Here is a 26,383-nt window from a genome sequence, read left to right on the forward strand (position 1 = left end):
TATCTGTACGTAGACAGTTGATGAACTTTCCAGTTTCCTTTTCTACCATCTTCTTAAAGCATTGAAATACATAGAATGATTCTGATTTTTCTGTTAGAAAATATGTCCAGGATTTTCTACTATAATCATCAATGAAGCATAGAAAAGACCTCTTCTTGCTGTTAGAAATAGGGGTCACTGGACCACAAATATCAGCATGCACAAGTTGTAATTTTTCAGTAACTCTCCATATGCTCTTCTTTGGGATGCTGCTTCGATGTTGTTTTCCAATTAGGCAGTCAGTACAAGTCTCTGTGGTAGGAGTAAGTTTTGGCAGTCCTCGTACCATATTCTTGGTTTGCAGAATCTCCAGACCTCGATGGCTCAAATGGCCATACCTGTTGTGCCACAAGTGGGTGACATTTGGTGATGATGAGCTTGTGTGGAAGCAGGCATCATTTCTCTCTTGTGTGTTTGCCAACTGTATAAACATTTTATTTGCAGACATACTGGTTTGAATGATCATGCCCCTCTTTGGGTGATAAATCTTGCACATCCCGGCATGAAATAAAAATGAAAGTCCCTTCTCTTGCATTTGTCCCACACTCAGCAGGTTGTTGTGCAATTCTGGCACATAGAACACATCACTGATGATATGATTCATGCCATTCAATTTTAGTTTGATCTTTCCCTTCCCTTCCACAGAAATTTTAGTGTTATTACCGAGTTTGACTTGCTGCTTAAATCCCCTATTCAATTCACAGAACTTTGCTGCATCTCCGCTCATATGATTTGAACAACCAGAGTCCAAGAATCAAACGTCTCCACGTTTTACTTCATTCATCTCCACTAAAGACATTAACAACAATTCTTCATCTGCTTCAACATAATTAGCCTCCCAAGTTGGACATTCATATTTGTAGTGACATCTATAACACTATATTATAGCTTTGTTGATAAATCCACGCCCTCTCCCGTATCCTCTTCCTCTATAGGTATTCCTGCCACGTCCTCCTCTGCCTTGTCCTTCATCAATTGTAACTTTCAAAGCTTGATCTTCACTGTTAGTTCTTCGAAATTTCTGTTCATGCACAATCAATGAGCTTTGTAGCTCATCCACAGAAAGGAGATCAATGTCTTTGGATTCTTCTATGGAACAGACAATGTAATTGAATTTGTCTGTGAGAATGCGTAAAATCTTTTCTACTATCTTCACATCCTGCATATCTTCTCCATAATTTCACATTTCATTGGCCACCACCATGACTCTGGAGAAATAATCTATGACCGATTCACCTATCTTCATTTCTAGCACCTCAAAGTCTCTACGTAGTGCCTGGAGTTGAGCACGTTTGACTCTCGTATTCCCTTGATATTTTGTTTTCATCGATTCCCATAGTTGCTTGGAAGTGTCTTTTTGAAGGATAGTCTTCAAGATTGACTTGTCGATTGACTAGAAAAGGTAGTTTTTAACCTTTAGATCTTTGAGTTTACAATCCTCAAGGTGTCTCTTTTGTGCAGCAGTCAGTGTCTCTCCTTCATTAGGTTCTGTAAAACCAGTTTCAATGCAGCTCCAGTATTCTTTTGATCTCAGAAGATTCTCCATCAACAGGCTCCAGTAATCATAGTCTCTATCGAACCTAGGAATGCTCAACAAATTTTGCCCTTCAGCAGCCATCTCCCAGTCACTCTGTTTCTCTTAGTGTTTTTCTCGCAATTTCCTCACAGTGTTTCTCACGGTGTTTCTCTCACCCACAATGTTTCTCCTACCCACGATGTTTCTCCTATTTAGGATACTGCTGTTCCTAAACTCTCACACTTAGAATTCTCTCAACCTGGCTCTGATACCACTTTGTTACACTTAATGAACAAGAACAACAGCTTGCTTAAGACTACACAAAATGGTCAAGGTTGTATCTTATTGAAATATAAGTGTGGCTTCTTAAATAGCCTTACAATGATAACAGAAAACAAATAAAGTGCAGCATTGCGAGGAATCTCACAAGATCAAGTAACAACATTCCTAGAAACTAGAACAACCCAATAGACTAGGACTTTTATTCTAACAGAAAAGACTTGGTAAACATCTTAATTTAAGCAACAAGCTTCTTTATTCTAACAGAAAAGACTTGGTAAACATCTTAATTTAAGCAACAAGCTTCATCACAGTAAACATCAGTTGAAGCAAAGTATAAGAACCAAAACTTATAATACATCAAACCAAAGGTTTCTATCAATCAACAAAGGAATCACATCAGCCAAGTAAGCATAACAGAATACTAAATGTAGAGAAAGAGAGAGAAGGGATCAAACCTTAAAGAAAGGGAATTGAAAAACCAAGGAGCTCTCTCGCAGCTACAGGGAGCAACGTTGATAGCAAGCGAAAGATGGGGAGTTCTAAGGCTTTTGCTGCTTTATATAGGTGTTTGAGATAGAAGTATGATTGCTTTTTTTCATGCGTATTGTATTAAAAAAACAGGTCAATGATGTTTCTAATATTTAAAAATGTGATAATTGTTATTTTTTAAATTATTTTTTATTTAAAAATAATATTTTTAATTTTAAATAAAAATTTAAAAATATATTAACATATTAAAATAATTTTAAATTTTAAATAAAAATTTAAAACTTTTTTAAAATAATTTTGAAATTCAAAAACAAATAGAGTTGAAATTGTTTAGAAAATTGATGTAAATCATGTTTTTTAAATTTTAATTTTTTTTGTTAAATTTTTTTTTTATATTTTTATATTTTTTTATATATTGATATCAAAATTAATTTTTAAATATAAAAAATATATTATTTTAATATTATTTTAAAATAAAAAATATTTTAAATTATAATTGATACTACAATTTCAAATAGATTAAGAATTCTCCATCCACGGTAGGATTGTTTTCAATCTAACGGTCCAAAATAACTACCTGTCCACCGATGTATGCATTTCCTTAGTGTTGTTCGTGCATATCAAGTTTTCAGGAAACATCGGGTTTGATTTTCAATCTAACGGTCCAAAATAACTACCTGTTTTGTCCTCCTTTATTTATCACGTATTCTTCCGCCCAAGTCCCGGATTTGCCCCTACACGATAGTAATAATAACAATAATAATCTTGTAAATGCAGCCCTGATTCATGCAGCATTGATGGCCCGAGCGCTAAACCTTAGCTTCATCTCCTTCAAAGCAGAGGTAGACATGCACAGAGACTACCTTCTGATTTTCTAGAAACAGAAGAAAAGGCAGTAGCTTCAGGGTATCAAATCCAATTTATTTTATGTTTATGTTGCTTTATATAATCTCTTCATTATTTATAATAGTTCTTTGCTAGTATATAGAGAAAAATATAAACTAAATTACTTTTTTTTTTTTCCTCTCTCTTGTCCCAACCACTTCCATCTTTGTATCCTATTCAATGCTGTAAAATCGTAAGCAGATGCAGAACCCTAAAAATTCAAGACACGATCTGTCAGACTCTGCTCAATGATCAATTTATATCCAACCACTTGACCTCAGCCAGAACTGCATCTTTGCTTGTGTAAAAAATAAAACTAATGCAGCTCTTTGCTTGGATAAAAAATAAAAATCATAATCTTGAGAGATATAACTTTACTAGTTAAATTTTAAATTTATTTTTTAAAAATTACTAGTTTAAATTTCATAAATTTTAAAGTTATTAAAAATTTATATAATCATTAATTTCAAGATTCATAATAAATAAAATTAATTGAGATACAAATAAATTAGTCCAAACATCCATATTAATAAAAAAAATAAAAACAATAAGACCACGTCAAGCTAATTCGAATTTCTTTAGGTGGGTGGTATGCATGCTATCAATGGTACACATGAAAAACAAATTTTGATTTTTTTTTTTTTTGTCAAACTTTGCATCATTTAGGATTAAACAAGACGACAATTTCCTAGCAGAGGCACTAAAACCTTCAATATACAACAAGTTGTGACCGGCGCAAGCCATGGATCAGGCTCTAGATTGCTAGAGACAAAAGGAACCATAGATTCATTGATGTGCAGTACACTGCATAAAAGATGGCCAAGCAAAAGTCAAAGAGGTCTATTGCCCGAGCAGTGAAGTTCCCTTTTCGCAATGCCTGCATCACTCAGCCTACTCGTCAAGCCCATAGTCCTCGCCGAAGTACCTATCAACTAAAGCATTTGCCATATTTCTCAGGTCTTCATTCTCGTGAAACTGAAATCTTTCCATGGCATCAATACCATCCTCTCGCTCAACAAGCTTTGGGCCCTCGCCATTTGGCATCCCCCTCAAGACCTGCATTGACATGTATAGATAAATGATGATAAAAACGGTTTGGGTGGGTCATCAAGTGATAATATGTTGAATAAAAAAATCCACATTAGAACTTTTAAAAAAAATTATATTGAATTTGTTGCTCGCATGCAGTAATTTTGGACAAGAAAGGAAATCTCACGAATCACCAAACCAATCCTAGTTCATATCTTAGAAATGAGAAAAATAGCTTAATTTTTTTCAATAACTAGAAGCAAACCATAAAGCATGAAACAAAGCAATATTTCTTGATGTGAAGTCACATATAAATAGATATATTTACAAGGAACTGTTTCCTTACCAGCTCCATAAATTGAAGACCTAGTCTTGCAGCCTCAGTGTCAGCAGATCTAACCAGGTCAATAAAACCAGGAAGGCATCCTCTACCAACAAGGGAAACCAGGTTCTCTGAGATTAAATTTGGCTTTCCATCGCCTTCTGTTGGGGCAACACAGAGATTACCCAAAACATATGCTACTTCCTTTCTTATATCAAAAGGTGCAGTTGAAAGTAAACGCAGTAATAAAGGTGCAGCCTCGCTAGAATATATCAACTGCTTGTGCTCAATCGAACCAGCTGCAATGTTAGATAATACCCAAGCAGCTTCCTAGAACAACAGTAAAAAATTCCAGTAAGAACAAGTTACAAAGGTTGATGTCAAAGAGATTAAGACATGCTAACTCACCTTCTTCAAGACTCGGTGCTCACTCTTCAAACATCTTACAAGGGCCTCAATGACATTATCTGAGTTTCAGGGAAGTTGATACTTTAGAAATGGAAGACTAAACTTTCCCAATTTAAGCAAGAGAGGTATTCCACTGACCTGTGATTTCACACCCGGGAAGAAGAACAGCAACTATTGTGTGTGAATCACCAGCTATTAGATTACCTAAACTTCGTAAGACCTGGATAGGAAATTACTTGTCAAATTATTCAAAGACAAGGAAATATTAAATTTATATACATCCCAAATCCATTTGGCAAAGCATCACATAATTTCCAGCTAATTATTTTATTAATATCTTTTGAAATTATTGAAATAGCAAGAAAGCGCAAATTTGTAAAGTTTCCAAATCAACTGTCTGGTTTATATATACAATTGCTAATTTCCATATTGTAAACACAAAATAGTAAAACCATAGTGTTAAGTTAGGTTTGGTTTTAAAGAGCTCATATTTTTTTCTTCCTTTTTCTAGTCATTTGAAAGAATTCATTTTCCTTTTGAACTACAAGAATAAATCAAAGTTCAAACCATCATTTTATATATATATATAAAGATCAAACTGAGGAGCTCACTGGACTGGGTTTTTCAAGACTTAAGCATTACCAGCAAATGGCTTAAAATTTAGAACCCCATAAAAAAAAATTCACATATTTTCTACACATTATAATGTGCCACTACATGACATAATATTCAAAGTGACAAAAAAAGATTTATGACATAATATTCAAAGTGACAAAAAAAGATTCATGACAACAACTACAAATGTTATAGGATAACATCCAGAACACAAAATTTAAGCCTTGTATAGTAAGACCAAATGCCAATAAATAAATAACAGCATTGATCAACAAAAGCTATGTAAAATCTCATATTGAATGTACCGGAATAAGCAATTGCAAGCTATTTGATGATGCTAATCTTTGTACCAGCAGCTGAAGGGCATCACTTTTAACCAGCATACTGGTAGCAACATTCGAAAGGGCTGAGAGATACACAACCACCCATGCTACTTCAGTTGTCAATTCCTCATCCCTGAATTCAACAAGTAAATACTACTTTAAACTTGGGTATAAATTTTCTAAAAAACTGAATAAAATTATTTCAAGAAATGAGAATTATTCCCCAGATCAAAGAGAAGATGGATGAGAGATGGTAATACTGTCCCATACAAGATATAAGGATGGAGCTATAAGACAACAACTTCTAAGGGAATTCTACCCAATAAAAGAAGGAAAAAAAAAAACTAGCAGAACCTTAGAAACAGATTGCGATTTTTTAGTAACTTAACTACAACTGATTGCAGCAAGAACACTACCATCACGATTCTTGCATTCTGAAGTACAGTCTAATAAGCTAACCAATAAACAGCAAAACTGATTGCTAGGTACCTTTTACATGGGATTCTTAACAGAGTATAATTTTAAACTTTTAAGAAAAAAGGAAAGGAAAATGATATGAAGCAAATCTAAAATAAACAAGCAATTGCAGATATTGGAACAAAAGTGTGGCGTACATGATGTAGAAATTTTTCTAGGCCAACCATGGGGTATATACCATGAAGCAAAAGTGAAATTTGCATGAGCTGCTTGTTGATGAACAGCACCTTGTGTACCAAAAACTGAACTTTGAATGATTAACGGGGTAGAAGATAATCATTGAGAGCCATTTTTTTCAAATGGCTTAAGAACCAAATCACAAATTCTTATCAAGTGACTAATTTCAACTAATTGCCATTTTTTCGAATGGCTTAGGAATGACTATCACCTAAAATGTGTTTTCCTCATAAGGAAATATTTTAAATGGTTCCTGGTCATGAGGGGAAACCTCTATATAGATTTAACATGCATTCAAAGAGGGAATAATGTTGAAAAAAACAGAAAGATACTAAAATATTGCTCAGATTGTAAACATGGACAGCCACCTTGGTCACCACAAGGCTTGAAGAAAAGGGCACAACAGAATTCATAAAAGGCAGTCCAAAAGTTTTCTAATGACAATGATTGATTGACACCACTTACGCTTTTCTTAAGTGCCGAAGAATTGCATCTAGAACCCCATCAACTCTAATGAGTTCTGTGGCAGCTTTATGATCTGGTCCCTGCATTCAAACACACTGAAGCTATGCTGTAAATGAAATTTAGCACACAAGCATAATGATGTGGATACGAATATATCAGACAATGAACTTATTATGTTTATTACCAAGTCAACAGGTGCTTTAATCACAAGATTGGAATAGGTACAATTGGCGCCTATCACCCTAATAGTGGAAGGGATACCCTAATCACAAGATTGGCTCATTCAATTCAAGAGATCAGGAATGCAATTGATCGAGGTAGAGAAATTTAAAGCTTGTTTAGGAAAGCCTAGAACTCAACAACTGACGAAGCAGAAGTTGTCACAGAATTGTGGTGCTTGCTATACGCAAACTCAACACCAGGTTTGTAGGTAAACAAAGAATTTTAAGTATCTTAGAAAAAACCAATATGATACTAGAATAAATGAATGAAGGGATAAGAGTGGGGCTGTCGGTGTTGTATTTGCTGAAAACTAATTGATAACTTTGTACTACTAACAGATATTTGAAAACAACATGATAACCCATTAAAAAATACATGAACATTTAGCATCACACTGGGGTTTCTACAAACTGCACCTATGAATTCTCTGGCATCACATCTAAGAAAATATTGCACGATGCACCAACTATTGAAGGCATCTCATCACATAAAACACTAAATCCTAGCAACATTCTGGCTTGGAAATTATTTTCCATTTAAAAAAAAAGATCCCTGCATATAGCCTCTCAAAGAAGGTTCGAACTTATTTTCCAATAAAAAAGAGATCCCTGCATGCAGCCTCTCAAAGTAGGTTACTTGGGAAGGAGCCTCTGTGTTGTTGACAAAAGAACTAACATCTCTAGGGGATGACGTTCTCTTTGGGACATGTTTCTAATTTTTCAAAAGCATCATATGCCAAAAGTGACAAACAGATGCACAAGTTGTTCATAGTGATAAGGTTCAAAACCTTGATTAGGTTTGACAATGCCCAGGCAGCTGTTCTCACAGTTGAACCCTTGTTTGGCAGCATCATTCTTGCAAGAGGTGGTAAGGCACCTTGACATAGCAAAACACTTCTCAACTCTTCTCCTTCACCAGCAACATTTCCCAATGCCCATGCGCACTGTTCAGCCACAGGTAAGGAACTCTTTTCTACACAGAAATGCAACTATAAATGCCAAACCAAAAGTAGCATATCGATCGACCTATAGTTTCAAACAAAAAACAAGGAAAAGAAAAACTAAACATATGCCCATGAATTACTAGGCTATAGATTTCAGAACTAATAAGTTTTGGGAAATGAATGTTTCAATTCTCTAAGTTAAAGTGGCATTATATTATAACTCAGAGTTACCTAATATTGTTGTCCCAGTATGGGCTCAAATCACTACAACCAACATTCATGTATCATAAAGTATCAAGACAAGGAAGCAAAAAAACATTCTTGACACTGAAAAGGATGCACCAGCTGTCACAAACCTCCAAGATGTGCAATAAGCAGTGGTAAAGCAGGCAATAATGCTTTTGTTTCTTCTGGTTTTCCTGCTGCAATATTTGTAAGGCACCATGCTGCCTCAAGTAACTGCAGATAAGACAAGAATCAGTGTTTGAATTTACATTACTCCTTATAAGAAGCTGTATGTTTTAAATTTTGTTCCTAGACAAGGTAGGTGGATGAGAATCAATGTATTTCTGTGACAAACACTGAGCATTCATTCAACATGCATTGCAATTTAAGAAAGAAAAAAAGAAACAAATAGCAGACTATTAGAACCTAATATAGATAGAGATCCCACCCACACCCCACACAGACACCTTTTAACTATGGAGAATGATTCTTTTTCATAATTTAATAAAGCTGAAGAGTTTCATGTATCAAATAACTGATTTTGGAAAAAAAAAAAAACCATCATTGGACCTGTTCATCTGGAGAGCCAAATGAGAGACACTGCACAAGCAAGGGGATTGCTCCAGCTTTAATAGCAGCTTCAACAGGAGGGAATTCAGATTTTGACAGCAAACGTCTCATCTCCCGGAGAGCACCAACTAGCTTTTGCATTGCACCTTTTCCCCTGAAAGTTCAAGCATAGAGATATAAAACAAATTCCAAAGACTTAAGACTTGATGACACAGCATGTTTATGAAAAGGAGAGGTATGGGCTGAAAACAGAAGAAGAAAACAGAGCTTGGATTCATGTCTCTCAATGCCAGAACAGTTAGGAAGCTATGCATATATATTCATTAGCAATAACATCAAGCAAATGTTCTTCAAACATTTTCCTGATCCTTATGACACATTTCCATATGAAAATTAAGTTCCCAGTAGCAACAGTTTATGGCATCGAGCTTCCCAAAGTTTAATCAAACATGGTTATCATTCATCACTGATCAGTATATCTCAAAATTTTATAGTTCATACTTCTATACCCAATTTCTCATATCCTCTTAAAATGGAAAGCTAGCTTCTACTTTATTTTGAGCAACCATGAATTATATACAGGCATGAAACTTAGTAGTCAGTTTATTAAATTATTCCCCTACGGAAATTGATATGCATTGCTCAAGAAAACCTGGCTGATAGCATAGTCCTGATTAGCATATCATTGATAACAAGAGTATGAAAATAGGTATAGGTTTTGGGAGGGTGTAAGCTGCGAAAAATCTATCAAGGATTACCCCCACGAATCCACGAACACATGCACGGCATTTGTTTTCATTTCACTAACATTCCCCAAAAATCCTCAATTTTTTATACTCATCTTAACCAACAGAGTTATGATACAGGAACATAACAAGAATGAGCATCTGCATGCCAAAAAACAAACAAAGGTTCTTCTCTAATTAAAAACAAAGAAGGTATGAAGTTTAACATACTGAAAAGAAACAGCAGACTTCAGCTCTTCAACTGCCGACAAAGTTTGAGCCTCCAAAATTGATTGCTCTTCATCAATTATCATGTCATTTTCAATACATATGTCACTATCATCACAACTAGGACCCACTCTACAAAGACGCTTCGCACGCACCAACGATTCTCTCCTGTCCTTCCCCACCGCCACCGCATTTTGCCTCCTCCTATGCGCCGCAACATTACCAACTATCCACAGCAAAATTAAATACGCATCCAGTAATATATGTATTTATATATAAATCCTTGTGCTGAATCAAATTAACAAGTCTGTTCGGTAGAAGTGATTCTACAAAAGTTCAATTTTTTTTCTCGGCAATCAAACACAACAATAGAACGATTGAAAAAAAAAAAACTAGTTATGAGGGAAGAAATGAAGAGAGAGACAGAAACCTGAAGACTTGATAGGGTCTCTTCGGTGAGGATTCAATCCATCTTCAGCCATTTTTTTGTATTGCTTTTTTCAGTGAGGTTTTTGAATTTGAAGAAAAAGAGAGAAGAGCGCAAACAAAAACCCTTTACAAATTGCAGGGATTTTCTAAACTTCACGCGCCTTCGATTGATTTCTATTTATTTCTCAGCAAATTGCAAAATGGCTCCTTTAATTTAACGCGTAGCACCGATTTCTCAGCAAATTGCAAAATGGCTCCTTCTTTAATTTAACGCGTAGAGTTTTAAAACCCGGCCTGGCCCGACGGATTGACCCGGGACTCAGCCGACCCGGGGCTGGAACTGGGCCGGGTTGATGAAAAAATAAAGTAAGCCATGATCCGGCGTGACCCGGATGACCTGGCGGGTTGACCCAGAAACCCGGACGACCCGGAAAAACCCGGTCAAAAACCCGGTGGTAACCCGTTGACTTTTATTTATTTTTTATTAAAACGACGTCGTTTTGAATTTTTTTTAAAATAAAAACCCTTTACAAATTGCAGGGATTTTCTAAACTTCACGCGCCTTCGATTGATTTCTATTTATTTCTCAGCAAATTGCAAAATGGCTCCTTTAATTTAACGCGTAGCACCGTAAAAGTCTGATATGTTTCTCCAGCCCCTACTTTTATCCTCTTCTTTTTTTTCAATTTATTTGAGAAACCTTGATGGATTTTTCTCTTTTATAAAAATTTCTATGAACTCTACTTGGGAAAAAATAAAGTAAGCCATGATCCGGCGTGACCCGGATGACCTGTTTTTTTTTAATTCATTTATCTGCACTCGGATTAAAATTTAATTTTTAAAGAAAAGAATATACGAGTTTTGTCGATACCTGTTTTTCTTATATATATATATAAATTAAAACTCTAAGTCAAGAATTGTATATATTTATTTAATAAAAAAATAAATTATATAAAATATTAAAAAATTGTTAATAATAATTAAATATTAAATCAAAAAATTAAATGATAAATACAAATTAAGAGATTTAGGCATAATTATCACATCCGACTCGATAAAATAATCGGGTCATGGGTCTTCTAGGTTGACCGGTCAACCCGGGTCAAGAACAAAAACACATATTAATATGATTTTTTTGACATAAAATAACACATTAATATATATACTATTATAATTAATAAGAAAATATCATATTAACATATATACTAGCATAATCAATTAGCATTAATAGATTATAAAGTGTATTTATTTTCAAATAAACAAACATCTAACATAATTTAAAGATATTAAAGATAAGAATAATAAAATAAAAAATTGTTCTAGAGATATATAATTTAACATAATAAATATAAGGTGACAATATTCAAACTCTAGTTTCTATTAAAATCCATAAATCAACATTTTAAATCCATAAATCAACATTTTAACTCTATTTTGCATTAGAATTCATAAATCAACATCTTCATAAAAAAAAAAAAATTAGAATTTCTCTTAACACTAATATATTTAAAAAAAAAAAGAATGATAAAGTACAAGATCTCATTAAAATAACCACACTTTTTCTACACAACATCTTTATTTTGGTTGAATATAGACATTGAGTTCTTCAGTGTCTACAGGAGCAAAATTAGAATGAAGTCTCATTAAAATAACCACACTTTTTCTACAGAACATCTTTACTTTGGTTGAATATAATTGAGTTCTTTAGTGTCTACAAGAGCAAAATTAGAATGAAATACCAATGGAATTGAGCCAACCTCATTAATACTTATTGAAACATCATCCTGTGTATCTTCATCATCACAGTCATCTTCAATCTGATTTATATTTATCAAATCTACAATTGAAACATACTTAATCAATAAACATTATAGTCATGACATAAAGTAAAAGATCAAATCTTACATTACCTTTATTTAAAGTATCTTGAATAATCATGGTTGATAAATCATGATAAAAGATCTCTACTTCTTTAATTGTTAAAGATGATGGATCATCTTCTACTATCTAATTTTTAGTGTCAAAAAATACCTCAAAATTAATTGGATCATAATTCCATCCTTTCCAATAATTTCTACAAAATCAAAGTTAAGATACACAATAGGAGTATTAATAATGCTATATAATAATATAAATAACTTTTGAAGAATTAGAGAAAATAAAATACTTCTGTTTTAATCTTAGATTATAATGGACATAAACTAGGTCATTAGTCTGTGATGCTCCAATCGATTTCTCTTCTTATAGTGGATGTGGTAAAAAATACTTCAATTCCTCTCACACCCTGAAAAACTACAAGTTTGACTTAAAATTCGTATAGCTAGCTTTTGGAGATTTGAAGCACAAGTTTTATACAGCACCCACCATTCATCTACATACAAAATTAATAAGTTAGATTATATCAAGATAATATTTTTAAATTACTTTGAACATGAAAATAATAATATACCTGGAGGTAAAAGGGTGCAATTCTATTAATGTCATGTTCTGCATTTTTAAACAACTTTATTTCACTTGTACGCTTGCTTAGCAGAATTGCATTTCCATTTGCATACTTCTTAACAACATCTAGAAGTCCGGAAATGATGTTTATATATCTATCCATTAGATTGATATTATACTGAAATTGACGATTCAACCAAAATCTCGCTACATAAAGCTTTCTATACAATTGTCCATTTCATCTATTTTTAATGATATCTATAAAAGGTTGCTCCTTAGTTCTTTTCTTTTGAAATCTCCTCAATATTTCTATCGTTGTAGAATGGACAACCTCATATAAATATCCCATAACAGGTCTATCATCACTATCAATAATTCATAGAACTCAAACCAATGTTTCGATCATTTGTAAAATTGATGCACATTATTCCCAAAACATAGAGTTCAATACACTATCAACAAACATTTTTCCTTTGCTATCTTTAGCATAAGCAGAGGAGACATATTCTCTAGATGTCACCATAGCTTTCAAATTATCTTTATATACTAAAATGCTTTGCAAAGTTATGAAATTAGTAGCAAGGCGAGTAGAAGCAGGTCGAAGTATTTCTTTCCCTTTAATAAACCTCCTTATCAAATATAGTGGATAACAATGATTATAAATATACTTTGTAATACTAGAAGCATGATCAACAACAAAACAAACTGATTATAGCTTACCAACATTTTAGAGTATGAGGTTGATGTAATGAGCAGCATAAAAAGACTAAAATATTGAAGGAAATTCTTCCACCAACAACTTGTAAAAAGCAACATAATTAGAAACATTATCAGTCATCATATGCATAATATTTTCAGGCCCAACAAATAAAATAACCTTTCTAAACAATTTATGCAACAAGACAACATTCTTTTAGGCCTCTAACGTATCTATTGTTTAAAAAAAACAGTTCCTTTAAGGAAATCTATTAAGAAATTAATTAAAGTTCTCCTCTTTTTATCTGTCCATCCATTAGCCATTAATGTGCAACTGCTCTTCTTTTAAGTTTTTCGATAACTCTCAACAAAAATCTTTACTTCATCAACCACTTTTGCTAAATAATAACCACAAAGAACATGAAAATTTGGTCCTTTATAACCAGGACCCATGGTTGTTATACCATCTATAGCATGCTGATACTAAATAGAGTTTGCAGCATTTAATGACACACATGCACCAATCACCCATTTTACTATAGCAAGATCACATCATTTGATAACTTCTTTGTTTGTTCAACAACTTTGGAGAGACTTTTGAGCACCATGAATTGTTCTTGGAATAAACTATACCCCTAATGTTATATTTTCTTTCTATTTTTCATAACTTACAAACGATTGTTTAACAGCACTAGTAATTTTACTCTTTGCTTTATTGGCAACCTTTGGTGGTAACATTAGCTTCTTACCATCAGTTTCAGCATCATCATAATCATTATCATCATCATCGCCTTTACAATCATCTTTTAATTGTCTAATCATCCTTTTATCACGCTCTCTTTGTTTAGCACTATATGAATTAATGCCTCCGCCCATAAAAACTTTGGCACCATATAAGCATACTAATTTGGTTTTCTTACATCCCACACTAAGTTTAGGAGTTTCTTTACAATGACCCCATATCAAATATGTTTGTCCTCTTATACCACTTGATGTTGATATAGAAATTGAAGGTTCAGATGATTGAGTAGTTAAAGGAAAGCTATTTAAAGTGCTACCATGTTGAGAAGCTATTTCACAAACCTATATCAAACCAAATCAAACTAACATGATGAATTAAAAGGTTGCATGTGTTGGAAGTGGTACTTGCAATATGCAATGCATATGAAAAAACTTGAATCAGTAATGTGACATCATATTTCAGAAGAAAGGATGCATTAATCATGTTCAACTAATAATCTAGATTTAAGGATAACAGTTCCAGAACAATTAATCTATCACATGATGAATAGTTAGACACACCAAACATTATTGATGAACAATTTTGCAAAAGTTTACGGTCATTGCAAAATGAAGGAACAGAAAAATCAAGCAACAAATTTGATGTAGATATATATATTTAAACAAATCCTTTTACTTGTGTTTGGTTTTAACTCATAATTCAATCACTCATTTCTACGCAAAATTAAAAAGTTCAAACATACAAACTCTACCTATTTTAAAAGGTTTAAATGAAAAATAAGGTAATCTTTTGATTATGTTGTTCGTTTGAACTATTTAATGATCTTCTCTACAATTGTTTAGTTAGTTTCTGGGAATTAGAATGGAAATCATTAATAGAAAACAAAAAAAGAAAAGAATACCATTATATTTCTATGAAACAGTACAAACTCTTCAAATGGTTACTACTAAATTTAACCAAAATTCATAATAGATTACAACAAACCTGAGATTCAAGTCGATGCAATCTAATATAACCCAAACTTGAAGTAACTCTAAAAACTGAACGTTGTCTATTCAAAATCTAACTGTGTTAGCGAATCCATTAACAAATTCTTATATCTCCTAGAGATAAGAAGATCTTAATTTTCTAGGACAAAAAAGAACTAGATATTATTTTTTTCTCGTCATATTTACTTTAGATATCGATGTAGAAAAGAAGAATTAAAATAGAGAAATGGGATGTGAATTTTTTAAATTAAATCTTATTTCTTTAATAAGAATCTTATTTCTTTAATAAGAAATAAGGAACAAGAGTTAACGGTTGAAACTTAAAAGGAATAATAGTTAACTCAATTTAGCAGCTGCAATATTGCAAAAGAACCAACTTGATAATAAAATTATAAAACATCAACTTGCAGTAGCAGAAATGGTAGATTATTACCTGTACAAATAAATCTAAAATAAAACATTGCAAAGCAGAAAAAAGAAGTACTTGGCTCATAACAGTGGAATCTAGCTTTTCTTTTGGACCACTAGTATAGACTATAGAGTTCTATAAGATCATAATAAGATCTAGTAAGGGGCTAGAATATTCACAAAAAAAAAAAAAAGAGAAGAGAAATCCAACAGAGCTACCACTAGAAGATACAAGCAGAAGAATATAACTTAATTGTTTGAACTGTAAAGAAAGAAATTGGGGTAACAATTTAGCTTTCCTTTTGCTTTTCTAAATTTCCCGAGATAGGTGAGTCAGGATATATATTCCAGGTCTCATCCAAGTTAGGTTGGGTCACCCGGGTTAGGCTGGGTCACCTGGATCTGGCCTGGTTTTTTCCTTACACCGGTCTTTTGTGTTGCCCGGATCGGTCCAGGTCTCGGGTCAACCCCTCAGGCTAGGTCGGGTTTAATAACACTAGATTTAGCCCATAACGTAAGAAGCTCTTTAATATTTTTTATTTATTTATATGTTAATAACTTTTTAAAGAAAATAACAATTTTAGTTTTATTAAAACAAAATAATTTTATAGAATAATTTTTTTCCTTTCTTATTCAGCTTTGTTTTTCAGAAAAATAATATGACTTTTTTGTTATGTGTTCTTTATTCAATAAAAATTAAAATTAAAATTAAAAAATCAATGAGAACAATCATCAAAACATTTTGAAGGATTGAAATAAAGAAAGAAAAAAAGACATATCTCTAATTAAAAATTAAAAAGCATAAAAAAAGAAATAAAAAAGACGAATACCTTTAATATGCATTATGTTGTTTAAAATTCTTAAAATAATGTTAAGATAATCTTGAAGTAAATGTATTAAAAATTATAAAAATAATGCATAATTTGCACATCAATGTGTTAAATATCTTGATAATGTTATTAAACTCGATTCATCTCTACTATAAGAGATGATGTGCACTTTATTGGTATGATTTTAGCCACTTCAAAAAACTAAAAAGTTGATCTTAATTTTTATTAACTTAAAATACTTATTTTCAAAAAAAAATTTCATATGAAAACACATAGAGAATACTTGAAAAACCTTAATAAACCTATATATAACCTTAAACCAATTTTTAATCACTCAAAAATCTAAAAAAAATCACCCCAATTCAAAAAACAATTTCTAGCCCCAATTTTCAGTTTCAACTCAACGAAACTCTTTTTGTCAAATGAAAAGGATTTTTTTTACTGCTAGAATGTGATTAGCCAACCACTTTCTCTTTACTTATCTTGTTTTTTGATGATTTTCTTCATGCTCTTCTAAAACTAGAGATTAAACACATGAACAAGATAAAGTTTTGTATCAAAACTTAAAATACTAAAACTAAAAGGGACATAAAAGAAGTGAATAGAGAATTTGTTGATAAATGTGAGAAGTATTTTACAAGAATTCCAAGAACGCCATGTCATTTTGTTTTGGTTTTCAGCTGGTTTTCTTTCCTTTTAATTGTATATTTATACAACCAATGTGAATTAGCCTCGAATAAAGTTGGGAAATATAATGAAACCCTTTAATTATTAATAATATGCAGATATTAGAGATAACCGAACTCAAGAAAACACCAAAACAGATCAACGATAAATTGAAAAAAGCACAACGCAAACACTACATTAAAACACCTTTCTGTTTTAATTTCTTTTGTAATCCTAAAATATAAAACCATTCTATCCACACCAAGCTCTTTCTTTACAACTTACCTCATCATGTTAGCATCTTTGTTCTAGGAAGTCCCAGATAGAGCGAAGCACTTCACCAATCTAATTTGGGACATTTTGATAGTTTTTATCGGAGTCAGCGGCTTGACTTGGGAGGAAGGTTCACATCACACAATCATGAAATAAAAAGGGTAACATTAACAAAATCAAAATAGTTGAGGGGCTAACCAGACCATTTAACAAAAAAAAAAAAAAAAAAAACACCCTTCAAGAGAGTTTGGGTTTTTTTCTCCACTCGGATTTGATCCAAAAATAATGTGAAAACTACTATAATATTGTCCAAACGATCCAGATGCTTAGTACGTATCATAAAGCATATCATACAAGAAAACTACTATCATGTAATAAAACTACTTTAGAAACATCACAAAACAGTAAACTTCTAAAAATCAAGTATAAAATATATGCTTTCTGTGGTTTTCCTTTCAGCACAGCCGAGCTCTGGTATGACAAAGACGATCATCCTTGCCAATATAAAGAAATCTAAACTGAGCACCAGCTCTTCCAATTGGCAGCTTCCCTTGTGAGCTCCCGAATAGAATGATTCGAAGAAAGAATTCCAATTGCTCAATCGTTTCATTCATAAGAAAAGGCACTCCTGAATGCATCCTTGGAGCTGTCAACCAGCAAAATGGAGCAAGAAAAGCATTTTCAATGAGGGGCATAGAAATCAGAAATTGCCATAAGAAGTGAATAAGTAGATAGTAGATTTTCTTTTGTGCAGTTATATGCAAGACAAACACACACAGCACCTCAGAAGCACAGTTCTAGCATTGATTTGGTACTCATGGTAGCTTGGCACGGATATGCACTCTTCACAGCACCACATGAACTCAATTATAAGTGAAAGGTTTAGTAATCATCATAGTACACCACACGCACGCATTTTTAATGTTCCTGTCCTATATCACACATTAAGGTTTACATCCTTGTTTCAACTATCTGATAAGCATGCTACTTCTTAATGATTCAACCCTGTGAAGTACTCATTTTATTCTTCCTGTCTTGTTATCCAACATTCAGCTTGACACTCTTGTTTCAATAACCTATGATCATGCTAGTTAATCATTCAAACATTGAATTCATTTTAACAGTTCCTATCTTGTAATCTCATATTTGGCCTGACAGCCTTGTCACTACCCCATGAATTGCTACTGCTTTAATTATTTGACACAGATTTCCCAGCATATCCAATTCAATAAACATGGTAGAACTTCTCCTAATCAACGTGAAGATGTATTTTTTATATATATATTTAGTTGAAATTCTATCAAATGTGGCAGGCCATGTAAGTCTTTTTGCAAAGTAAACTATGGTCTCCCAACTTGAGATAAGTGTAATGAGTTCCCAAATATTAGCATATAGATATTCTGTCTTGCTCAAATTTAATCCTTTCCTGATTTAACCTTTGAGTATTATTTATTTCTTCAGAACAGCTTCCAACTAACGAGAGATTAAAAAGCAGGTGCTAGCATTCTAATTTAATAAATCCAGATTTTCTCAACTCAACACTCTCAACTATCACTCAAAATATACAACAATGGCTCCATGCCCTGCTTAGATACAGTCTGGAACTACATTTTCTTCTAAAGGGCACTTCAACACTACAAATACTTACAAAAAGGGCTACATTTGACACTAGAGAAACTTAATGTCATCTGAGGCCACAAGAAAAGCTTACGGTTAGGGAGGGGGAGGGGGGGAAGACATCAGCAAAGGAAGAAAGAGAAAATGAATCCTTCAGTGGAAACTATAGAAAGGTTAAAAGTCATATAAATTTTTCTAGCATTTTCTTCTTCTAAGAGAAGAGAATAGATTTTCCTGTTGCATAGCTTACAAATCCCGAGCTTCTCATTGAGTGATCAAGCATATGGGACTATTCTAGGAGAACTTATCCCTTACACTGAAAAGAATAAAAGTGTTAAGGGATAAATGTATTAGAATGGAAGGGCTTCTGGAAAGGGATCAACTAATGAATCAATTAAGCCAACAAGTAGAAATAGTTCAATTTACACTCGTGAAGGTTAGAAGTGTCATCAACAACGTCAGTTTTTCAAGACAGATAATCAAGGGATTACATCTTCTAGCATCACACAAAATGGTGGTCGGATGTGGAATTTACACTCGTGAAAAATTGCCACACAAATGCTAACAAGTTCAATTCTCAATAGTTAGAAGTGTCATCAACAACACAGCGCAGCTAGATGGATGTACCATACAGCAGGGAAAAGTGTCTCACACAGTCAGACTGTATTTTACTCTCTAGAGTTTCCCTAGCGCTGTGTGTTGTTCCTATAGAGAAACTCTCAACAGCTGTTTCTTTCTTTCTTTCACGCCAAGTTAATAAATCTTCTCGTGGCACAATGTTTCAACAGTGAAATTGAGATAGCAGCAAAAATATAAAGCTGCTGTTTCTAACCTAATAAAAAATCTCAATCAAATTCACAGAAGTCAGTGATCTGAACTAAACATTAACAATAAGCCCGCATGGCACTAAAAGAAAAAAAAAATCAGAATTTAAACAACCAGCAAAAAGCCAAAATAATACAGATCAGATTTCACTTACCCAGAAAATATATTCGAGACTAGCCAAATCAATCAGCTTTGGCATCCATATTCTTTCTAGCAGCTCTTGCATTTTCATACTCAAACTTCAAAACATTCCTAATATGGGAAGTATCCTTCACATAAAACATCCTTCCAAACATACTCTCCTCAATCATCGGAAAATACTTAGAAATCACATTAGTCACGACCCAATACCACCCGGCCCCAAGAAAAAACCCTAAAACAGCCCCAGCAAAAACCTGGGCAACCGTATGGTACCCTAAATAAACCCTAGAAAACATGGTCAACACAGCTAATGACCACGGAAAAAAATTAACAGCCCAATGATTCTTGATCTCCGACAACCCAATTCCATCAAGGGTCAACAAAGTGAAATAAACAGCGAAAAAGAACATGTACTGTGAATGGCTAGAAGGCCAGCCAAGAGAATCACACATGTCAAGAAGAGCACATGTTTCAGGTCGGGCTTGTTTGACGAATGTTTTAATGATTCCGTTGATGAATTGAGAAATAAGAAGACCAAGAGCGAAAAACATGCCATGGAGTTCACGACGGAATATGAAGTGAGTGAGGAAACCGCCTAGACTTATGAAGACAGGGATCAGTGATACCCATGCTAAGAAATGGCCTATTTGGTCTCCTTTTTGGTAGCGAACGAGAGTGAGGGTCACGGCTTTTAATGGCGTATTAGACATTTTTTTGAGAGTTAAAAGAGAGATCTAGATTTGTTTTTTTGGGGAAAGTGAGGAGAGGAAGGATGAGAATAGTCTAGCTGCATTTCTTTTATACTTTTTTTTTAAAAAAAAGTATTTTTAAAAGTATTTTTTTATTTTTTTCATCAAAATTATTTTTTTATATATTTTCAAATTTTTTTAATATACTAATATAAAAAATAATTTTTTTAAAAAATAAAAAATATTAATTTAATATATTTTAAAGTATAAAATATTTTAAAAAACAATTACTATCATAACATAAAAGATATATACTGAAAAAAATAATATTTTTGTTTTTTTTAGAAATTAGATATAAAAACACTAAAACTAGTGGGGTGTTTATTGTTTAGCTGATATTGTTTACGTATTCATAAAATAATATAGATGAAATTATGTATTTTCTAATAATTCATTTTATTCCTTGAATTTATATTTTGTGTGTTTTAATCCTAATTAAAGGCAAAGGCAAATTATATATGAATTCTTAGTCAAATATGAAATTGAAAGAAAGAGGATTAAAATAAAAAAAAGAAGTCAAACATGAATGACATGCTAGAGATTGCATGAAAAATATATTTAGATCCGAAATCTTTCAAAATAACATAATGTATACAATTTTAATCCCCTTAAATTTAAAAAAAAAAATCAATTACAATCCACGAGTTTATTTATGTTATTTTTTAATACCTGGTTAGAGAAAGAAAAGAGAGGCTTGTCGAAATCCAGTGATGTAAGAGAAAATCATCATCCACATCATTTCCACCTGCCAAAATAGATTTACATCCACAGGTTCCATGAGATGAGAGAGGATTTATGATAGTTGTTTAAAGCCTTGATGCATAAAAAGTTAGATATGAGCCAAGAAAGACAAAACTAAATCAGTTTAATTTCGTGTTTTGGACCCTTTTTGAGTACGTGGAGTTGATAGAATGGTTTGTAGATGTTGTAAATGTGTTTTTGGGTTGAAATAGCTTGAGAATTGGGTTTTTTTTTTTTTGCTAAAAGACTAGTTGCTCGATTTTCCGGCAAGATCTATTTTAGCATGTGATGTGTCGCCGATTAATTATTTTTTGAAAAAAATAAAAATAGACAACAAGTCATCCTTTTTTTATAAAAAAAATAAAAAATAAAAAAAGCTTAAGCCCGTGGGCCTAGGCTTGATAGCCCGCCAACACTTTTGATCTCTTCATTTGAGTGGTTCATGTATACTTGACTTTTTTTGGCTCTTTTTTTAGATTGAATATAAATTTAAGGAAAAAAATATTGAACCCGATCAAATTCATGATTCAGATCACGAGTTCGACGAGCTAAACCACAATAACTGGACTATTTTTTTATGGTATTGTTTTTTTTATTGATATCTTTTATTGATATAACTTTTCTTTAAATAATTTCGAAATTTATGTTTCATAATTTTCTTTTTCTTATTTAACCTTTTTTGGATAGAGATTTTTTTTATGATGTTATGTGTATTTGATTTTTGAAGACTATACTAATTCATCTACACACACACAAGAACTTTATTTTTGAAAATAAAAAATATTTATTTTTAGATAATATTTCTTATATGCACGCCTTACATGATATTTTTTTACTTTTATTTTATTTAATTAATTTAATATGTATTTCTATTTTTAATATTATTTGATTAAATAAAAAATAATTTTAATTAACAAATTCAGTATGTATAACCAGGTAAATATTTTATCTTGTAAAATTAGATTTCTTGATTTATATTTATCTTTTGATTTTTTTCAGTTTTATTTTTGGTTATTGTTAATATTTTTTTTTGTTAACATATATTATTCTCGATTTATTTAATTACATATATACACGAGTTTTTCAATTTATATTTTACAAAAATTATGAATAAATTTATGTTGAAAAGGCATGCATGTATAATTTTTTGTAAGAGAAAAAAACATTTGATATGTGGTGGAGCAGGATTAAATGGCTAGTAAGTATCTACAACAAATGGAATGTAAAAATAACATAAATGTATTTGATTGTATAGATAAATTTATCTTTGTAATAGTTTTGAACTTATTATTTAAAATAGAAATTACTAGTAGATTGTATTCTTTTAATTTTCATTGTCTTTGTTAAGAGGTGTATGGAAGAATTACTTTATTTATAATAATTTTATTATTTGACCTGATTTTATCCATTAAAGTCAAATAATGTGAATATTATATATAATAGTGAGTCAAAAAAATCTACAAAATAGATATCAGGAGTTAAAGTTCTTAAAACCTGGTTAACTTGACCTAACTCACGTAGCTTATACATTTCATTAAGTTTTTTGTTGTTCAAAGCTTAATTTGTTGTTGTATGTTATATTTGTTTATAATTGATCCATTATGTCTCCATTTTTTGTTACAACTTGCAATAAGTTTTGACCTAATTTATTGAACTTAAATCTTAGTTTTAATTAAACTCAATTCATGAAAATTAGCAATAAGCCTCACATGTGAATATTTGTAATATCTATAAAAACATTAACCCAACTTGATATATCTAACCCACTCCATTCTAAAAAAAATTAAATAAATCAATTTTACATGTAAAATATCATAAGTTTGGTTAGCTATAATTATAGATCTAAACCCGATCTAGTTGTATCTATAAACAACTCTAATCTTTGTTTTTTATATCCTTAAGACCATAACCAAATATTATTTCTCTTTTCTCTTTTTATCTCTCTATTTTATGATATAAATGTAAATAGCTATACTTTGAACACTATAAACTCTCTCAATATAAATTAGAATCCCATTTGTTTACTGGAAAGTAGTTTTTTTTTTAAAGTGATTTTCTTGAAAAGTGAATTCATGAAAAGGGAATTATTTTTTAATATTTGATAATATTAAGGAAAATAAGTTGGAAAATAATTTCTAGTGTTTGATTATGTTATGGAAAATGAGTTGGAAAATAGCTTAATAATATTTTATTTTTTAAAGTTTATTAAAATAATGAGGAGCAAATCTTACAAATTAAAAAGTTGAATAAGAATGAAATTGAAAAAAAAATCTAATTTTATAAATTATTTCAACTAAAATAAATAATAATCAAAATAATGGAGATCAAATCTAACAAATAAAAAATTGAAAGATGATGAAATTAAAATAATTATAATTATAATTTCATAAATATTTCAAATAAAATAAGTAAAAATAAAAAGCAAATAAAAATTTTAATTAAAAAAATAATTAGAGAAAAACAAATAACAATCATAAAAATAAGGACCAAAGTTAATATAAAAATCAAATTAAATAAAATTTTAAGGGATGAAATTAAAAAAATTAAAAAATAAATATCAATAAAAGTTTGAGGATGAAATTTGATATAATCAGCAAATAATATAATAATTTTAAATTTTTTACAACTTTTAAAAAGTATTTTCCATCCAAAATAAAAGGAAAACACTTTATTAAAAATCAAGATAAATTTTTCTTTAACTGAAAAGTATTTTTTATTGACTAATTTTTCTAATGATAAATAAATATAAAAAAATTTAAAAAATAATTTTCAAAAACTACTTTTCAAACAAATAAACATCTCTAAATTCAATTACAAGTGCATTTAGATACAAAAGTTGAGTGCAATGGTTTAACTGCTAATTATAACTATTTTCAAATGAAAATAATATTTTAAAGTTTATATACTTAACAAAAAAATATTTATTAATCCATGTTCAGACACTTTTTTTTCAAATAATAATTACTTCTTTCTTATCTTAAATAATAACTTAACTCTTTTATGTCAATTAGCGATTAACTAATATAATTATCGCATTGTAAGATTTATTTAATGGCTTCTTAACTTAACAAATTACATTATGGTTAATTGCAAACTATATGACTGCACTTCAATTATTATTATTATTGTTATTATTCGGAAAAGAACACTTTATTCATCTGATAATAATATAATTGATACTTATTATATCGTGAAAATTGATCTTATTATTTTACAAGTTAACTAATTATGTAAAATTATTATAACTATCAAGTATAATCTCAACAAAATATCTTTCTTACTTTAATAAAAAAAAACTATTTATTTAACAAAAATAAAAATGATTTACATCTAAGCATCTGTCCTTTATTTCATTGTTATCCTGTAATTTTAAAGACACTATAGTCATAGTTTCTTATCATTTTTCTATAATTCAGACAAGCAAAAAGAATACACCTGCACAGAAAAACTTACTCTTCCAAAAGCTTTCAAAGCATTGTCCAAGGCACAGCTATCTTAACAAAACAGAGGCCTTATTTTAAACGCCCATTAACTTAGTACATGTTCGAGCATGAAAATTTTTATTATCGGCTAAGCTTGGTAAGGAAGCTTTCATTACTTTTTTTTTCAAATTAGTCCTTTTACCTTAAACAATGTTCATGGAATAATCCTCATAGTTACATTTCTTTTTTAATAAAAAACGACAATCAAGTAAAATTTATTCGTTGACATTAAATCCAGATGAAGATTGTGCATATGAGCATAATTTCATTTTTTTTCTAGATAAATCAAGGAATTTATTATCGATTCAATTTATCATAAAAATTATATGTTGTTCTATGTTTTATAAACATAACATTTTTGCAATTTATCAGTGTTAACGGAGTTCAACAATGCTTTATTAGTGTTAACGGAGTTCAACAATGCACCTTCTTATGTTCCACCTCTTAGAAATCATCTAAATTTCAGTTGGAAGAGTAATAATGCACAAACTTCACCACCACAGTTTCAAGCACACCATAACTTCCAAAATTCTTATGGATATGCACCTTCTTATACTCCACCTCTTAGAAGTAATTTTGAGGAAACTTTGTATGCATTCATTGAAAAGCAAGAGACAATCAACACTCAACTTACTCAAAGCATAATAGATTTTAAAGACACTCTTGCAAAATTCACATCTGCTCTTAGTTTTCAAGAGCAAGGTAAGTTTCCATCTCAACCACAACAAAATCTCAAGGGGCAATACGATGCAAATGCAAGTAGTCCTGGAAGTCAACACATGGATCAAGTCAAATCAGTCATCACTCTTTATAGTGGTAAGGTTATTCAAAAACCAATTCTTGAATCTTATTTGTTGTCACCAAGTCAAGAGTTGGCCACCCACTCAAGATGATGAGTCAATCTCTAAGGGTAAGGAAGGGGTTGAATCTGAACATTGCAAAGAAAAGACTAATTCCCCTCCAACACTTCCAATTTCTCATGCCATGACCAATCAGGAAGAAATCGAGGATGAAAAAGGCACCGAAAATATTGATGCAGATCTTTTATCAAAAGTGACAATAGATTCGACACCCAACATCACAACTATCAATGATTACTTTCCTGATGAATCTTTACTTTCTCTTAGTTTAATGCCTTGGTTTGCTAAAAATATCAATTTTCTTGCTTCAGGATTTTTGCCAGCTCATTGGAGTACCGAAGAATTTTTTTTTTTTTAGCAATGTGCAAAATTTCTATTGGGATGACCCCTACTTATTCAATTATTGTCCTGATCAAATATTTCAAAAATGCATTCTCGACAATGAGGTAAGTAATTTCATTAAATTTTGTCACTCTAAGGCACGTGTGGATCATTTCTCGTCAAAAAAGAGGATTGTAGAAATCTTATAGAGTGGATTTTACTGGCCCACCAT

At 31.4% G+C, this 26,383-nt stretch overlaps 2 protein-coding genes and 1 pseudogene across 2 annotated transcripts; all 3 read right to left on the reverse strand.

Annotated features, from left to right (window-relative positions):
• The window catches only part of LOC105112798 (elongation factor 1-alpha-like), a 12,807-nt pseudogene extending 10,431 nt beyond the window's left edge, over positions 1-2,376 (reverse strand).
• Positions 2,377-3,829: 1,453 nt separating this feature from the next.
• LOC105112800 (importin subunit alpha-2) lies at positions 3,830-10,579 on the reverse strand. Its single transcript, XM_011008653.1, has 11 exons — positions 10,371-10,579; positions 9,944-10,166; positions 8,988-9,141; positions 8,549-8,651; positions 8,037-8,221; positions 7,028-7,107; positions 5,891-6,041; positions 5,109-5,190; positions 4,971-5,029; positions 4,587-4,892; positions 3,830-4,267 (listed from the first exon to the last, which is right to left on the reverse strand). The coding sequence occupies exons 1-11, from the start codon at positions 10,420-10,422 to the stop codon at positions 4,103-4,105; spliced, it is 1,560 nt and encodes a 519-aa protein (XP_011006955.1). The 5' UTR covers positions 10,423-10,579; the 3' UTR covers positions 3,830-4,102.
• Positions 10,580-17,685: 7,106 nt separating this feature from the next.
• Positions 17,686-20,770, reverse strand: LOC105112801 (lipid phosphate phosphatase gamma, chloroplastic-like). The gene is made up of 2 exons (XM_011008654.1): positions 20,012-20,770; positions 17,686-18,061 (listed from the first exon to the last, which is right to left on the reverse strand). Exon 1 carries the CDS (start codon positions 20,706-20,708, stop codon positions 20,040-20,042), a length of 669 nt encoding a protein of 222 aa, XP_011006956.1. The 5' UTR covers positions 20,709-20,770; the 3' UTR covers positions 17,686-18,061; positions 20,012-20,039.
• Positions 20,771-26,383: the final 5,613 nt, after the last annotated feature.

This window comes from Populus euphratica, unplaced genomic scaffold (assembly GCF_000495115.2).
Source record: "Populus euphratica unplaced genomic scaffold, PopEup_1.0 scaffold365.1, whole genome shotgun sequence".
Lineage (NCBI taxonomy): Eukaryota > Viridiplantae > Streptophyta > Magnoliopsida > Malpighiales > Salicaceae > Populus > Populus euphratica.

Coding starts and splice junctions, on each gene's coding strand:
- LOC105112800 (XM_011008653.1), bottom strand. CDS start 10,422: ATGGCTGAAGATGGATTGAATCCTCACCGAAGAGACCCTATCAAGTCT. Junction 8,652..8,987: donor TTGGCTCTCCAGATGAACAG/GTCCAATGATGG, acceptor TCTTATCTGCAG/TTACTTGAGGCAGCATGGTG. Junction 4,893..4,970: donor AGCACCGAGTCTTGAAGAAG/GTGAGTTAGCAT, acceptor CTGTTGTTCTAG/GAAGCTGCTTGGGTATTATC.
- LOC105112801 (XM_011008654.1), bottom strand. CDS start 20,708: ATGTCTAATACGCCATTAAAAGCCGTGACCCTCACTCTCGTTCGCTAC.